At 43.1% G+C, this 17,355-nt stretch overlaps 1 protein-coding gene across 2 annotated transcripts in view; it reads left to right on the top strand.

Moving 5' to 3' along the window:
* Positions 1-17,355, top strand: part of necab2 (N-terminal EF-hand calcium binding protein 2) — an 87,744-nt gene that overhangs the window by 31,969 nt on the left and 38,420 nt on the right. For both annotated transcript variants that reach the window (XM_069528260.1, XM_069528259.1), the window contains exons 6-7: positions 13,682-13,818; positions 14,124-14,251. In XM_069528260.1, coding sequence (XP_069384361.1) covers positions 13,682-13,818; positions 14,124-14,251 — 265 coding nt within the window. The remainder of the gene's footprint in view (positions 1-13,681; positions 13,819-14,123; positions 14,252-17,355) is intronic.

Raw genomic sequence — 17,355 nt, 5'->3', positions numbered from 1 at the left:
TGTTTTTGGCTGCGAGGCTACAGTCGACTTTACTGCAGAGAGAGAGAGACGAAGATTGAACGCTCAAAAAATCCAGGTTTCAAAAACTGTCTAGACGCTGCAGCAGTCAATTAACTTTTAAATAAATAAATACATTTGATTTCCAGGTGCATTGTAGTAGCTCCTCTAATATAAACTACATCTACAGTTGCCCAGTTTTACTTTGAGGAACATGACATCGTGTGTTGTCGTCTAAACTTGTTGTGTTTCCTCTCTCTTCACTCTCTAACATTCACTGACTGTCAGTATTTCGTGCCACAGCAGTTCCTGGCCTCATGTTATCCAAATGAAAATGATCCTATCTCCCACTGAAGCCGAAGTTTACAGACCCAGTATCAGAACTTCTGCAGATACCCTGTGTTTAAGTATTGGAAAACTACAGCTCTAATGATTCAACGACATTAACAAGGGGAACCAGTTCTTTCCTTTTCTCCATTCAAGCATACGGACAATTTGGTCTCATTATTCCTTCCATTATTCTTATCCCCAACTTTCTCGTGCTTTCTGCGGCGTTCAGAAATCGTTCGTTTTGTTGGATGAAGAATCGTCAGTGAGACACCGATGAAACCGATGCATCCAAAGAGCTGAGGCAGCATAACAACTGGAGAGAATCTCCAAACTGAAGCAGATGTGAGTGGGCGGAGTTTAAAGACAGAGCGTGACATTAGCTCGGGCAGAAGGCGGCGGCCTGAGTCCTGGCCTTTTACATCTCTGTGAGAATTGATTAGTTCTCCATCCAGCTCTGTGAATATAGACGCAGAGAGAGAAAGATTAAGTGAAGCAGGTGAGCAGACCTCGTACCTGGCAGGTGGCCTCGTCTGTTCTGTACTGAAGTGCTTTCTCTTTTGCTTTAAAGCACTCTGTCGGAACCTGAGGGGAGTTTGCAGTAAGAATAAAATGAGTCATCTGAAATTTATACCCCAGCAGTCTTGGCTCTATTATGCTGCGGAGACCTTGCCAAATTCTTGCAGTGTGAGACAGGATGCATAAAATTACAGAATATAGGGCTGCTCGTGGATTAAAACACGTTACAGTAAGCCATTGTGATACCTGCACCATCTGTACACCGTTATTTTTCTCAATAGACAAAAAAAAAAAAAAAAAGAAACTGATCTGCATTGGACTGGACAGACAGTTCACTGTGTCGCCATCGCTCATCCTCCTCCCCTGCATGCTCCCAGAGGGACGACCAACACACTTATAATTCATGCAAATGTGATATTTCCATTCACTTCATGCAGTATTCATTATTTTGACAGTCAAGGTATCAATTAGCGGAAGCAGTCGTCGCTGCCCGGACCTCATGGGATTCTGCAAATAAGCTGATCACAAAGTAATTACTGGTGATTAATAAACTCGGATCACCTCTGACCTCGGATCACACCATATTAATTGCAATTTTCCAGCTAATAGACGAAAATAATTAGAGGAGTTATTTCAAAGACATAATTATCTTTAGATGGAAGAATTAGATTTGTGACCTTTGCTTTGTGTCTGTCAGATGAGCTCTTCACTGCATATTATTAATGTATTAATGTATTAACCTTAGACTGTATATTTAAAAACATTTTTCCTCTCTTCATTCAAATAGCCCCTGCTGGACACACTGTGCGCTTTCAGTCAGATGTTTTGTTGCTTGGGCAGATTCACGTGAGCGTGAGAAGAAGTAGCTGAAGCGGGAAATCTGTCCAGGGGACAAAATATCTGAGCACAAGCGCACAGTTCGAGCACAAACAGAGGCGAGTGGAGTGTGAGCGCAGGGGCTTTTAGCTTTGGCCAGGTCTCATCCACTAACATGGAGGAGGCAGGGTTTATAATCTATCACCTTAAGAGCTCCCTGAGACACTGACAGTTGACATGGAGGTTGGGGACAGTTGTTATGGCGATAGGTTGAGATGATGTCAGCTTGTTAAGTCAAAAGGTCGCTCAGTTGGTTTTGTGTATTGCAAGCGGATCCCGCTCATGTCGTCATCCAGATGCAGGACGGACCTCAGGCTCCATTTTTAAAATCTCATCATCATTTTTGATCAAGACCATAGATTTTTTTTGGCATCAAGAGCTGTGAGCGGTGAAGACAGTTGAAGAAGAAAAACTTTGGGGAAAAGAGAGGCTGAGTTTGTTTGGCCATGACGGATTCAGAGAAAACCCTCCTGCACGTCTGCCTCTTCGCTGCAGCAGCATCTCAGTCACGCTCCCAAATGACAGCTCACAATTTCATGAACAAATAATCTAAATGTATAATCCACATGGAGCTTATACTTCAAATCCAGCGTTCTTTCAAATGCATGTCTCGTTTTCTTTTTGTGTGACAGCTTTTACGGCAATAACAGAATCAGAAGTGGTTCCAGAAAACAATTTTAATTGGCTCCTCGGCAGGTAGAGTGCGTGTGTGTGTGCGCACGTGTGTGTGTGTGTGTGTGTGTGTGTGTGTGTGTGGTGACGAGCAGGCAACAAAAAGAGAAGAGGGAGAATTCATTAAATCTCCTGTCCTATCTGTCCTGTATAAATGCTGCTGTGTTTAATGAGCCACTCTCATTAGCACTTTTTTTTCAAGCTTTCACTGAGCGAGTCACCGAACTCTCTGACGACTCTGCAGACACAGGCACACACACACACACACACACACACACACACACACACACACACACACACACACACACACACACCACACTCACAAATCTTGTTAAGCCCAGGTCTTTTTTTTTAAAATCAGTTGAGGAAATTGTTTTGCGCCGCTGAGTGACCCTCCATGATTCTTGTAGCTGCCTCTCATCTGACTCCTCCTCCCCATCTCCGCTTCCTCTCGCCTCTCTTTTCTCTCATCTTCTCCTCTTTCATCTCCGCTCTCTATTGTCTTCTTCCGCCCCCGAGCCATCACCACCTCCCCCCACCTCGTCCTCTTCATCCCCTCCTTTCTTCATGAAGATGAAGGTGAAGTAGATCACGGGCGGGCGTTTAGGTCTGCACACAGTAACGATGGAGCAATGTGAGGGGAGTAAAAGGAGAATGATCGATGGAGGAGAAAGGGCAGCAGGGAAGAAGGGGGTAGGGTGAGAGGTTGAAGTGAAGATGGTGATGAATGAAGAGAAGTGAGAAAAGCATCTCAGCTCAGTTGGAGGCTGCGATATGATACTTGGTGAAGCAGTTTGTGTAACGTTCATCACTTATTCATTTGGATTTAATGGGTTTCAAATGAAGATCATATCCACTGTATGTTGAGAAAGCTGAGTCTGTGTGCTCCCTTAATGAGATTCTTTTTATGGATCACTCAAACTAACAAACCACGATAAATTCTATCAGTTAAACATACGATTTGAATGCTTGAACAGTTGATATAGTTTGTTCAGTAGTAAAATTGAATGCAAAAGGAGAAAAGAGTTATTAGTTAAAGAGTTATGTCAAACCGTTTGGTAAATGAAGAAGAAACACACCCAAGTAGTTTTCCCATCACCGTCAGGGAATTCCAGAATGTGCAGAAGAAAATGGGAAATGTTGCACGTAAAGAAAAGATTGAATGAGTTACAAACTAAGAAAAATGTGAATTGGAGATGATATTGAAAGAAAAAAACTTCCAGGATCCAACCTAAAATGTTACGGGTTCTTTCTTTAGAAAGACGTTTTGCGGGTATGTGTTCAATCGTAATACTGCCCACCATCAAACCAATGAACACGGGCAGAATCATCCTTAGTGCAGTTTAGTAAAGAGTTTGTAAATGATCAGTAAATAAATCAAATAAATCAAGTACATTGATTATTTATTGTCGGCTGTCTCTATATTTTGATTAAGTTCAGCTGAATGATTGATTTACTGCAGTGTGTTCTCCTGAGTGTCTGTAGCCACCTGGTGCCAAGAGCTGAGTCTGGAACATCCCTGTGATGACAGCAGCCTAAAGACACATGCACAAGTTATATACGTGTAAACCAGCGAGTGACGTAAACCCTGATAGCAAGTGCACCCCTCAGCCTCTGAAACCTGGTGTCCAGGGTTACCGTTTCCCTGGTAACCAAGAGGCGGGATGCTTCTGTGAGAGTGCTGGGTGTTAAAGAAATAAAGTTCCGACTGGTGGAATGAGGAGATGTGAGGGAGTTGATGATGACAGGTTTGGGTAGAAGAAGAATTTGTAGGAGAAGAGAGAAAAGAAAGGCAGAGGCAGAAGACGCTGAGAAAAAAAAAAAAAAAAAACTGAGTGTGAAAGGTTGAGGAGGCGAGAAGTGAAGGAGGCGTAGTGATAGGATACGAGTCTGAGAGGAGTGAAGAGGTCAGACACAGTAACAGAGAGAGTTGACGGAGGTCGACATTACTGTCAGGAAGCTGATTACTGATTACATGGTTTCATTTCATCATCCTGCTCCTGCTGACTACATCAGTCTGATAAAACATTTCAACGCTCTGCTGAGCTCCGTCTTTTCACTGTTATTGTATATAAGTGAGCTACAAACTGATCCACCGCCAACGCTGGCTTCATCATCGGGGGGGTTTATACATGTGATTGGTCAAGTCATATAATTTGAGGCTTAGCTGCACGCCCACGTACACCTGCGACCTACCTGTCAGTATCATGGTGTCCACACCCTGATGCACACAATGCTTTATCGTCTATTTTAATCTTAACGGGACTCAACTTTACAAAATGAACATCAGCTTTATCGAAGACGTGAAACTAGAGACTGAGACATAAACTCCTTAAGAAAATGACGTTATAAATCAAGTGAGGGCTAGAATCATAGACTTCTATCCAAACAACCAGTGGAGTCGCCCTCTGCTGGTCATTCAAGAGAACACAGCTTTCAGACACTTCCACATCGGCTTAAGTTTCCAGACGCTGAGTCTGCGTCCATATTACATCAACTTCCGTGGAGGAAGTTAATAATCCTAACTTCAAAAGCTGATTATTTCAGAAGATGACTTTTTCTCCTCGAGACTTCAAAGTGCCATTTTAGTCGAGGACGAGACCTTGATGTGAAACCTCCCTTTGCAATCGTCATGATAATGAAAGCACAGCGCAGAGCAGCAGTGGAGATCATGAGGCAGAGCGATGTGTTCCCGTACTTAAAAATAATTAATATATAATAATTATACCTTAAGTCGGACTACTACTAAAACAAAGCAGCTGGTACCTGTCATCGCAGAATGCTGTCAAAACTCCAAAAGGACGTTAAAGTGCGATCAAGATGAAAACATGTCTACATTATTTGACTAAAGTCAGAATACTTCACATCTTTATTATTTCTTAATCTGAGAAAGACCTTGTCTGGGTAAAGGAAATTGGGAAATGCTGTTTGTTTGACTTTATACGGAGACAGCAAAACAATAACTTCGCTCCACTGACTAAACAACGAAGATGCATTTGCTCCACTTGTCTTATTGCTCGGTTACTGGTATAGAAACTATACTTTAGTATCGTCACTGACGGCTCCAGAGGTGTCAGCACCTATTTAATGAGGCAACAGGTAATCTCTTTATCCAGCAGAGTGAACAACTCGGCGGAGGAGCAGCCGGCGTGTCGCTGTTGTTACATGAACTGTACGTCCCCTGTTTACGCTGTCAGCGTGGCGTTCTGTACAGGTGAACATGTGATGGAGTGTGCGACTGACTGACGGCCTCCTCAGTGTCCCCCACAGCTGTTAATGATGCAGACGTGAATTATTTGTGTGTGTGTGTGTTTGTGTGAGAGAGAGAGAACTGGCCGAGTGTGTGTTGTGTTGTCAGCTGGATGTGTGTTGACTGATGAGGTTACACCCAAAGCATGAATAATGCAGAGGACTGTAGGGAGTGAGGAAGATCGTGTGTGTGTGTGTCTGTGTGTGTGTGTGTGTGTGTGTGTGTGTGTGTGTAACTGAGTGAAAGGAGAGCAGAGAGAGGGGAACTCCTTATAGGGATTTAATATTGACTTGAGGGACTGAGAGAGTAAAATACACAAATGAACCAGAAAGCTCAGTACAATGTTCCTCAGTTCATCCTCCTCCTCTCCTCTTCCAGCTTCTCCCACCTCCTGCCCTCCTCCTCTCCCTTTTTATCTCCCTTCCCCCCGAGCAGCTTCGCTCCCTCCTACTGTTTATCCCCGCCTCCTATACCTCCATCCTCCTCCTCGCCGTCCCTGCATCCTCGTCTGTCTCTGAAAGCCGATGAGGCTGGCATGATATCTGAAGAGCCTCAGTGTTTCTGATGCCTGTTAGCGAGCTCGCCTTCTGTTTAGAAACAAACTCGGGCACGACGCCTGCTCGTGGACCAGTTCCACACTTCCACCAGTTAAATCTCTCCAATAAACCAATGTCTGGTAATCTCTCATCGTTTCCTGTTTCAGCATCATTCAGTCCTGACTGCAAACACAAATGTCCAAGTGAGAGCCTCTGGCCTTTATGCCAGGGAGCCGGGTGGAGAGAGACCACAGGTCTGTAGAATCTGCTGTTAGAACACAGAAGGGGATCCCCTGCAGTCAAACTGCAGGTTAAGTTTGGACCCAATTCTCCGGACTTTATCGGCCTATGAACAATCAGAAGGTACCTCAACTAGGGCTGTCACTTTTTCCAGAAGTGTAATTTGACATGATAAACAATCGGTTTGAATGAATTTGAATAAGCCCGTATAAGTACGGGTTATATTTGACGGTTTCTGTTCAAAAGTAACAGTCTGACATTCACACGCTCTTCACATAGTGAGTTTCCAGACAGTCATTAAGGGGAGAATGCTGTTTGTTCGACGTGAACGTGGTGACGTCATATGTTGCCGCACTGCATTGTGGTTAAGAAGGCACCAGCCAATCAAATCTTGTTTTTAACAAATACTCAATGCCCTGGCTGAACAAGGACCATCTTCTGAATCGTCCAACATAAACAACATGGCGTGAAGCACGTCGCACCAAACCTGATGTTTTAAATCCCAAATCTCACTCAGGTTATTTTTGAAATGATGTTTGTTTCTTATTTGATCTGCATTTATTAATTCATGCTGATGGTGCAGAGTCTGTGTTCGTGTGCACCAGTGTGTTTCCATGCACAGGTGTTAGCAGGACGCTAATGGACTGGTAGATGTCAGCATGTGGTCAACTGTGCGAGTCCAGCATGAATACTCTACCCCACACACACACACACACACACGCACTCACAGACACACAAACACATTCCTAATTTCGCAAGTGTGTGTGTGTTTGCAAAGCTATTAGACCTTGAGTGAGTTTGTGATAACTGAGAGTGCAGGACATTGAGAAGAATAATATGTTCCTCTTTGTTAGAGGTCTGCTGCTCAGCCATCGTTTCCTGCATAGTGCTAAAATGGTGTTGCTTAGAGACATATTGACTGTGGTTGCTAAGATACCATTTTAATTGGTTGATGTGTGAGGCGGAGGCAGAGTTGTGGGGGTTTTCCCAACACACCGAGCCTCCGTTATCCTCGCAGACAGAGAGACCTGCTGCAGAGAGACGGTGTTGAAACTGCCGAGACTCGTGAAATAAACGTTGATGCCTGTGAAAAAGAAAAGCAAACCAACACAACTTCTTATCGGGAGACACAATTTTAATGCGTTACCACGGCAACAACAGATCAAACCAGTAGAATGTAATAAAAAATCTAAAAATAGGCGGCTCGGGAAGTCTCCAGAGAGAACACCTTGTGAACAGTACTCACCGTCACACTGCCTGAAGCTGTTTGAACGGCAGGTGAGAGGAAGTACAGGAACATCCAACAACTCTTCTCCTCTTTACTTCTCTTCTCTTCTCTTCACCTCTCTTCTCTTCTGTCTTCTCTCTTCTCTTCTCTTCACTCCTCTTCACTCCTCTTCACCTAATCAGGTTTTTTATAATAATAAATGTATAACATATTTAAGGGACAAGGACATATCAAAGGGAACAAACATATAGACGATGTGTGGATTTTGGTCATATGCCGTTTTAAAAAAGTAATTTTCTGAGTGTCCAGATGGACGAGGTTTTGCGAATCTCAGAGGATGCGGAGCTGCCTCGCTGGAAGCTCTCTGGTGTCAGGGGATGGTGAGCAGACCTCGGTCGGAGGATCGCAGATTCCTGGACGGGGTTAGAGGTTGTAGAGGCCAAGGAGGGATTGAGGAGGAGGAGGAGTTTGTAGGTGATCTGGGAGTCAGGGAGTGAAGAAGGATGAGGGTCGGGGAGTTGTGCTCACAGGGATTGGAACTCGTAAGGAGTGAATGTTACGCCTTTATTCTGCCTTGTCATGATATATTAAAGATATAAACTCAAGGGGGGGGGGGGGTGTATTGTTCTTCTGCCTCCATGGCGGCAGTTAAAAGAAGGAGGTGGAATGTGCAGCGATGCCGATGGCTGTTGTGCCACATGTCACCTCTGATTCCAGAAGGCCAACCTGCTACCTTCAATGAAACGTGGGGGTTTAATATGTCTGCTGATTGCTTCCGATGGTTAAACTGTGTTTTATCTTCTACTGAATGGTTCATATCCATTCATACAAACATTCACCATGAAGCCTCTGGTGAAGAACTCCACAGGGTATTTAAACCTCTTTGGAAAAAAAAGAATGAAAGAATCTTCATCCTCCGATGCGATGATTCTCAACTTTCATCTATTTTCACTTGTTTCAGACGTAAATACAGTGATGGAGGAGACTCTCCTCTCCTCTCCTCTCCTCTCCTCTCCTCTCCTCTCCTCTCCTCCTCTCCTCTCCCCCTCCCTTGAGAGAACTGATTGAGGTGCCCTGATTTCTCGAGTCAGTTGAGAGTGATTAAGCTCCTTTTGGCTAAGCTGTTGGATGTAGGGAATTATAAAGTGGATCGATACCAACACTTACATCCCTCCTCCACCTTGTGTTTCCTGACACCTTCCTCTTTCTCCATCACTGTAACCTTTGTCCTGTTGAAGCCGGTGAAACTGTTGTGAGATTATTTACCCAATAAACTATTCTACTGCCCCCCCCCCCCCCATCATTACTCTTGATTGTTGGTTACTCAGGATGGAGAGAGCCACTCACTGTCTTATTATGGAGTAGAACATCATTACAGATTGGTGCATGCTATTGTGGACTGAAGCATCAACACCCTCCGAGTGAATGAAGTCAATTCTCGTCTGTGTGTTTGCGGTAAAGAGGAGAGTTAAAGTGACAAATGGCCCGACGCTGCGCAGGAAGCTTTGGTGTTGATAGTTATCAATGCAGACTGAAAGAAGGTTATTTACCTGAAATGAGTTCGTTAAATGGAAACGAATTGCTTCGATTTTCTAGACAATAATAATCATAGTGCGGATGGAGTGGAACAAAACAGGAACTAATCAACAAGCCTTTGTGAGAATCAACCTCTTTCCAGCTTTTTTATATCGAGCTATAGTTTGTTTACTCTACAGAAGACGCGTTAATATCGTTGACTATCATAAAAGCCATGGAACCACCTCCTGTCAATCAGACGAGCTACCTCAGTTTCCTCTTTTAAAACTATTTTAAAGATGGGCTCTTATAAAATATTGGTTTTAAATGACATAAAGATAAGTTGCCACACTGATGACTGCTTCACTCGACCCTCTTTCCTAGAAATCACATTTATATAACTTATTTTCTATCAACAGACTCCATTAGTATGTTAAGTCAAAGAGAGAGTGGGCGTACAAAGCTCTGCAGCCGACACGGGACCCCGGGACTTTTATCCTGCGTCCCAGATACGTTTAGGATCAGTGTGAGCATTTTGTCACTTGGTGGATACATTCATGAAAATGTTTCTCCCAAAACATGTCTGCTGTTGCTAATTATAAGTATCTTAATGTAATTGTAAGGTACAGGACTGCTGGACGATTACGTGACCGGTTGGGTCCACTGGGATTTATTCATTGCTTAAAGTGAGAATGCACGATGAGAGATTTAAGATGTAAAACAACAGCAGGTAACTGAAATCAGTTACTGACCATAAACTTAGCAATTCGTTTGTCCTTTAAATCTTTGAATCAGTATCTATATCTCATGACTGTATCGTGTTCTTTATCATGTTACTTAGCTCTTAACAATTCATGGTGTTTTTCTTTTTATTGGTCAGGGCCTGTTTCATGTTTATGCACCAGTTGTTTATTTTGCCACCTCGGTGAAATTCATTAGTCCAAGTTGAAGAGCGACAGTGAAATATCCTTAACACTCCGCCTGAGTGAAAACATCACTGTTATCAGCCGATTACACCTCTCACACTGGAGGCCTGCATCCCTGTCACCTCCCACCCGCTCCGCACAGCCTCTGTATCTCCATCTGAGTCACAGAAGAAGGAATAATTTCCCCTAACGAGACCAATCTCTGTAATCACTGATTACTCCTGCAACACCCTGTAATCAGCCACCAACATCTTATCACAAAAGATTCAGAGTGTGTGTGTGTGTGTGTGTGTGTGTGTGCATACTTCTTTATCTTTGTGAGGACCTTACGGATTGAGGACATTTGGCCTGTTTAAGAAATAAGACTTTATATTTTTACATTGGAATAACAGGCTAGGAGCGCATGCATGTATGTGCGTGTGCGCGTGTGCTGCAGTGGTGAGATCCCCTATACATATATGCAAGTGCATAGGTGGATGGTAATGAGGAGATTTGTTGTAACGCCCAAGAAGATGAGAGGAAATACAGCACGAGATATGAAACAATTCCACACACACACACACACACGACCTGGTGGCACGGTCAATTACTCCTACCAGATTAAATTTTTCTCATCTTATAAATAACACGTCACCTCCACTTATTGGAAAATAAAGGTCGATCCAGTGACTTGGGGTCAGACTCTGTGCATGTGTCGCATCCGTGCACCGTTTCAAACGAAGCCTTCGGTGATGTGTGAAAAATATACACAATAAAAAATAGTGAGCCTCATAAGTGTGATAAATCCTGGAGAGCTCCGTCATCAATCATCGCACAAAACCAGCCACATCAACATAAGCAAACCCTGGCACACTCACACTGCCTCATACACAAACACACACAGACACACACAGTCACACATGCTAACAATAAAATCAAATGTAGCTCCACTGTTGGAGGGAGCCAGCGGAGAGCGATGGTGTATCTCCTCCAGGGTCCGTGATCTGTGTGAATTATAGATCACAGCTTTTTTCAATCCCGGGTTTTGAAGCTGTGCCTGTGGGACACGTTCATCGGAGGGCGAGAGAGGATGCTACTGTATATACAGGAGGGAGGGAGAGAGAGAGAGAGGGGGGAAGCATTGAGGGGAGAGGAGGACAGGGTGAAGTGAGGAGCAGATTTTAAAATAGAAGACACAATTCAACCTTCTGCAGTTTGGTTCTTCTGTTGATTCCGGACTCCGTGTGAAATGACATCAGAGAGCTGTTTACACCAGATATCTGAAGAACATGGCTCAGATTAGGAATTTCAGAAATTTGTCCAAATTTCCTCTTCGAACGTTGTTAAGGTCTGATCCACAGCTGCTGAACCGATTAGTTTGAGGTTATGTTTGGAGGTTTGACCACTTCTTAAATCCAAGGGTTTACTGACGTCCCTTTTTATTTAAGGTCTATGGTCCCAGCAGCAGTTTGAAATTTTAAATGTTGTTTTAACACTAAAACAATCTCCATCCAGACACGTGATTTAGCTCCTTATCAGTAATAATCTTCGTCCGCCTGAAAACACATCATGTGACCGTTGTGTGTGCCTTGTAAACAGAAAGTAGATTGTCAGTGGTGACAATGGTGAAAAAAGAGCAGGGACAATAAGTTACCGCCGGTTTTCGTTTTGTGACTTCAAAGAACCAAAGGCTGGAGACTGCGTCATGGTTTCCAAGCGCCGGCCGACTATGGATGGTAACCACGGACCATGGCAACACTGTATAGGCTTAGAAAATAAGTGTTTACTGTATGTAATTTATGACTCATACATACACCCACACATACAGACAGTTTAATATGCACACACACACACACACACACACACACACACACACTGCTTCGAGGATGCAGTTTAATTATGACAGAAACATTTCAAGCATTGAAGTACTTCACTGAGATTCCCTGAACGTCAGAATATCTTTCAGCCTTTAGAGTTTCCTGACTTCATCCATCATGTCTCTAATTCTTATTCCGAATCTGCTGGTTAATAAAAGAGCCACAGTTACATCTGAATTCGTCCTGAGGGAAATTCTCACCCGATTGTTTCATTGTGTCATTTAAAATAAATATTAGTGCTCGTAGCAGAGAACAGAGAAGTGGAACCACGCAGGGGGAAAAAAGTATTGCAAACACTAATAAAAAAAACACACTGCACAGACGGTACTGGACATGATTCACGTTACAAAAGTCTTTCAATTGAGAATCTTGAAATATGCAGTAGTATTGTAAACGTAGTGATTTCTGTTGGTTGTTTTTAAGAGAAATGTGTATTTTGCGTTTCGAATGGATGTTAATGGAATTCCGAAGCGGTTTACTGGTCTGTTGCTCACATGAACTGATGAGAAGGAGAATCCTCTGAGTCAATAAGAGCAGGTTTGCATATGGACATGTGTGCATGTGTGTGTATACGTGTGTAGAAGCCATTGACTGTAATAATGGAAGTCAATGCGGCCAGTGTGATTCTGCGTCTCGTGGGGCCGGTTGTCTTTGATTAGAGTGCAGCAGAGGAAGGCTGACTGCACATGGAACCTTAATTGTCTCCCTGAATCACTGCACTGTGACTTCTGACAGTAAAGCTGACATGAGCGACTGACTCGCCTCTGCGGAGAAGATATTCAGGCAATTATGACCCTGCCTTCGATACTGAGGTTTTCATGTGATAATCTGATGGTTCTTTGGCCTTAAATGTCTCCCAGCAACTTGAACAGTAGCATTTAGAGTAAGCCAAGGAAATCTTGCGTTCGCGATGAAATTCGGACCCAGGAGTCTCGGCGGTAGCGATCGTGGTGTGAAGCTGCTGCATCAAGGTCCCACTGATGTGAGGTAATTGTGTTGTTGTGGTTTGTTTGTACTGAGACTAAATACAGACACCACCCACTCTTTAAAAACAGAGTCCTGAGCAGCAGACGCAGCTTCAACATGTGTGGAAACCCACAGCTTGACAAGCCCGATGTGCCTAGTTACCGTTGCTAAGCTGTGATTGGACAACCAGTGTTCAGGGAAGGTGTTTTTAGCGCTCAGCTCACTAAATAATTAAAAGGTGGGAGATAAGGTCATCAGAGTTAAAGCAGGAGCTCCAGTCTTGCCTCCTCTGACAGTTCAGCGCAGCACTGAGACTTTCATGCTGCCGTCTGGATGTCATGTCTCTGGTTTTCAGTCCTGAGAAAGTCTTACTCAGGTTAGAAAATTTCACGTTTCGCCTCAAGGGTTCACATCGACAGTCAGTTTCATGAAAGTGTTTAATTACTAATGGATCAATAAGCTCTGAGCTGAATGTGCTAAGAGTTAAAATGTGAACGATGCTGACGAGAGGAAGACTTAATTGATTTAAAGGCTTTTGTGTTTAATCAGAGAAGGTGGACGATATTTCAGTCTAGCTTTGTGCTCTGCTGAATATTAACTGAAGGAATGTTCAGTCGATTGAGATTCAATGAGGGAACTCAGAGGAAGTGAAACGGGAAGATGTGATGTGTGACAAACACGGAAACAAGGAAAATAAACTTGACTGTTTAAAAGTTTTCTTCAGAGAGAAATGATCAAACCAATGATTTACCTTCTGAATTCTGTGTCCCCAGGTTTATGAAAGAGGAACCAACGTGGAGCAGTTTGTGACACGTTTCCTCCTGAAGGAATCAGCCAATCAGATCCAGTCTCTGCTGAGCTCTGTGGAAAGTGCTGTGGACGCCATTGACGAACAGCACAGCCAATCAGGGTGAGACGGAGAGTATCAGACGCTGTGAAATTGGGAATGTGTGTGTGTGTGTGTGTGTGTGTGTGTGTGTGTGTGTGTGTGTGTGTGTTTATGACTGTGCACATGTATCATGGCATTATGTGTAAAACTCAGATTGTCAGCAGTTATAATGGAAACCAGGCAGTGTTTCAAACACAAATCTTGTATGGTTAAAGCATCTGTCACTCACACACACACACACACACACACTCACACACACACACACACACACACACACACACACACACACACTGTCTCGTTATCTAATTCTGACATTTCTCTCTCAGTCATCTACCTGCCAAGGTGAGCCCACGAATGTCTGAGAAGCGCAATGACAACGCTGTCCCTGACTACCCACCTAACAACAGAGTCAGCGCCGCCAGGGAGGCTGTCAGGACCATCAACACTGCTTCAGGTGACCAACTCACACACACACACACACACAGACACACACACACACACACACACGCTGCAGCACCTCCTCTGATTTCATGGTTGGAGTCCATCTGTCATCTGCTTGTATGATCAACATCAGATTCCCAACCTGTGGTCGGGGGGTGAGCAGAAATCAAGGCCTGGCTGTCACTACCTCATCCACTGTACACTACTGCACACACACACTCACACAACACACACACACACACACACACACACACACACACACACACACACACACACACACTCAGGGTCTCAGGGGAGAGGAAAGTCTTAAAGGGCAGAACAAACCGTAATCAATCACACGTCAGATGTTATTGACGAGTGTCGGAACATTTCAGGGCACATGCGTCAGGTTGGTCAGTATTAGGGTCAGAAACGTGATCGGCTACTACCTGACGACTTCGAGCTAAAATACTGACGTTGTGCTAAAGACTGTTAATGTCACTGATGATGCATCCACATCCTCCATTTGTGTTACAGTGGCCAACAGATGGTGTGAGCTGACTGTACGGTGGAAACCTTTGGAGGCAAATAATGAACATTTCTTCTGTATTTGTAGCCAAACACGCGAGTGTGTTTGTAGGTGCATTGCATCACCAGAAAACAGTTTAATGTGGTTGATAAATAATTCCTGGATTTTGCTGTTCAAATTTAACCTGATAAATTACAATGATTTCCAACAGCGTCCGTTTATGTTATCGCACGTTGAGCTTGCAGAGGAATCACCGTTCTCATTTTGTGGTTCGCGGTGTTTGTTCAGTGGTAACAGTTGATGGCAGGAAGGGTTTGCATGGCTGCATCCATGGATGATTCAATGTCTGACCTTTGAGAAGGAAGAACAGGACATTGACCTTTTCAATGAAACAAACAACTCATCAATTACAACATTAACTGCTTATTTTTTTCGTTTCAGTTGAATCAATGCATCAGTTCACTTGTCAATTTGTAATTATGCCAATTCAACTGCATCGATCTGTTCAAAGAAATAACAGGACTGAGTCAGTCAGCGATAATCAATGCAATTTAATGTAATCGTTACTGGTAATACCTGCGTCCTGCTTTTACAATCAGGTGGAAAAGAAAGTACGTTATTAGATACTAAAGATATGTACACGGTAAAACTCCAGTTCTTCTCTGTTTGGTTTAATGCAAATAATAACCCATTTTATATGATATTAATTAAAACAATTTGTTTTTGTAGATATTTAATGCTTCATTGTGTTGGATTGTTAAAATCTACCATATTTACCATCAGTACAGTTTTTCCCGCTGACACTGAATCAAGCCGTGATTTTATAACCTCCACTGTGGACTTTATGTTTTGGAAATGTCCTTTAGTAAAAGTCCTGTGTGACTCTGTGGAGTCAGTGACGGGCATAGAGCTGTTGTCAAAGCCATTATTGATCCAGTGAGTGATCAGAAGTGATCAGATAGACCTGGGAAACCACAGCATCTGCTCCAACAAGTCACATAAGGTCACATAAGAGCTCCGACATCCACCTCGTAGAGACCAAGGCCACCTGTGTGGGACTTGACCCATTTCAGCACTGACATGAATATAAAACACAAATGAAGCCTATAAAAGTCAGTCGCCTCTGCAGGATTATGTGATTTACGGCCTCAGTGAGGAACTCAGGCGAGGCGACACAGTTTGCTAACAGTTGCCATGGTTTCTATTAATCTTTGTGTTCTACTGCTGTGGCATTGACATTAATGTCAGACTGGGTGACAGTGATGGCTCTTTATTCTCTCGCAGCCTTGTGGTCCTGACAGAGAACAGTTTACTCTTCGTCATATAAAAACTCCTCCTCACGCATGATACACGCTCTGCCTCAAAGGAAAAGATTATTTTTACGTTGATGCTGCTCGTTCACGCAGTAGAAGTTAGAGGGATCGAGTATTTTGTGGTGATTGTTATCAATGTTGTACAACTAAACTAAATCAAGGAATACACATCGTGTACTTCCTCTTCTTAGCTGCTCTAAAAACAGTACATGAAGAACCAGAAGTGATTTCTGGTTAAAACTAGTATACTTCAAAGATGTGGTAGTGAATACATGAATGTTGTGTTACTATGAACTATGATAATGTTCGGAACAACAAATATCCATAGTTGTATTATACACCTACACTGAACAACATTACAGATAAATGCTCCTTTTTTCCATTAAATGATTTATTGATCCGTTCGGTAGTAAGAACAATATGAAAGACATTTATTGTGCCAGTCAATCTGTGTTTCCTTTAAACGTGTTACTCAAGGATTCATGTCCTTTGTCCCTGACACAGATAGAGATGAGTTGATGGAGACAATATGGACATTAGATGACCCCGGCCACTGACAGTGACATAGTGAACCAATAAAACCAAAGGGCTGCAGGGAAATAACATCTCCAGGGAAGACTGTGAGGCCAGAACTAACATACAAATGTAAATAAGTCCCCAAAAGACAAACCACTGTGGAAACATATGCATGAAAAACTCCAAATAAAAACATCTGCTCCATCGAGATGAATAATGAAGCTTAAACTTTAAGCCGAAGTTAAAAAGTACAGAAGTTATCTCTTATAATGAGACAGTTTCTGGTAAACCCCTAAATGATCCAATTAATGAAGAGCAGCACATCGGACGAAAGTAAAAACTTCCTGCATTTTATTCAGTAATTCACATTTAATCATTGTTGCTTTTTGCACCGAGATGAAGAAGTAGTGGTTTGAATGAGGTTTACATTATGGTTCACGTGAGACAGAGGAGAATGGTACGTTTGGATCCAAGTGTGAGATAAAGTGTCACTTTATCTCACGGCAATTATAACCCAAGAGACATGAGCTCTTTCATTTTACAAACTGACTCCTCTGATTCTGCTCAGTGTGTCTGTAAAGCCGAGTCACTGCTCCTCCACTGGAACCGTAAAATAATCTTCATCCTTCAAATAATCTTCGTGCAGAGCAGGTATTTATTTTCCCCGTTGATTTTAACTTTCCAAAACAAGGCAGAGACGTGAAACCAGCCTTTACCTCTGTTTTTCAGTCTCACCATCTTTCACCTAATCGTCACGCCATCCTTTTTCTCATCTCCATT

This window comes from Paralichthys olivaceus, chromosome 7, assembly GCF_024713975.1.
Source record: "Paralichthys olivaceus isolate ysfri-2021 chromosome 7, ASM2471397v2, whole genome shotgun sequence".
NCBI lineage: Eukaryota > Metazoa > Chordata > Actinopteri > Pleuronectiformes > Paralichthyidae > Paralichthys > Paralichthys olivaceus.
This window is presented reverse-complemented; position numbering and strand designations above follow the sequence as displayed.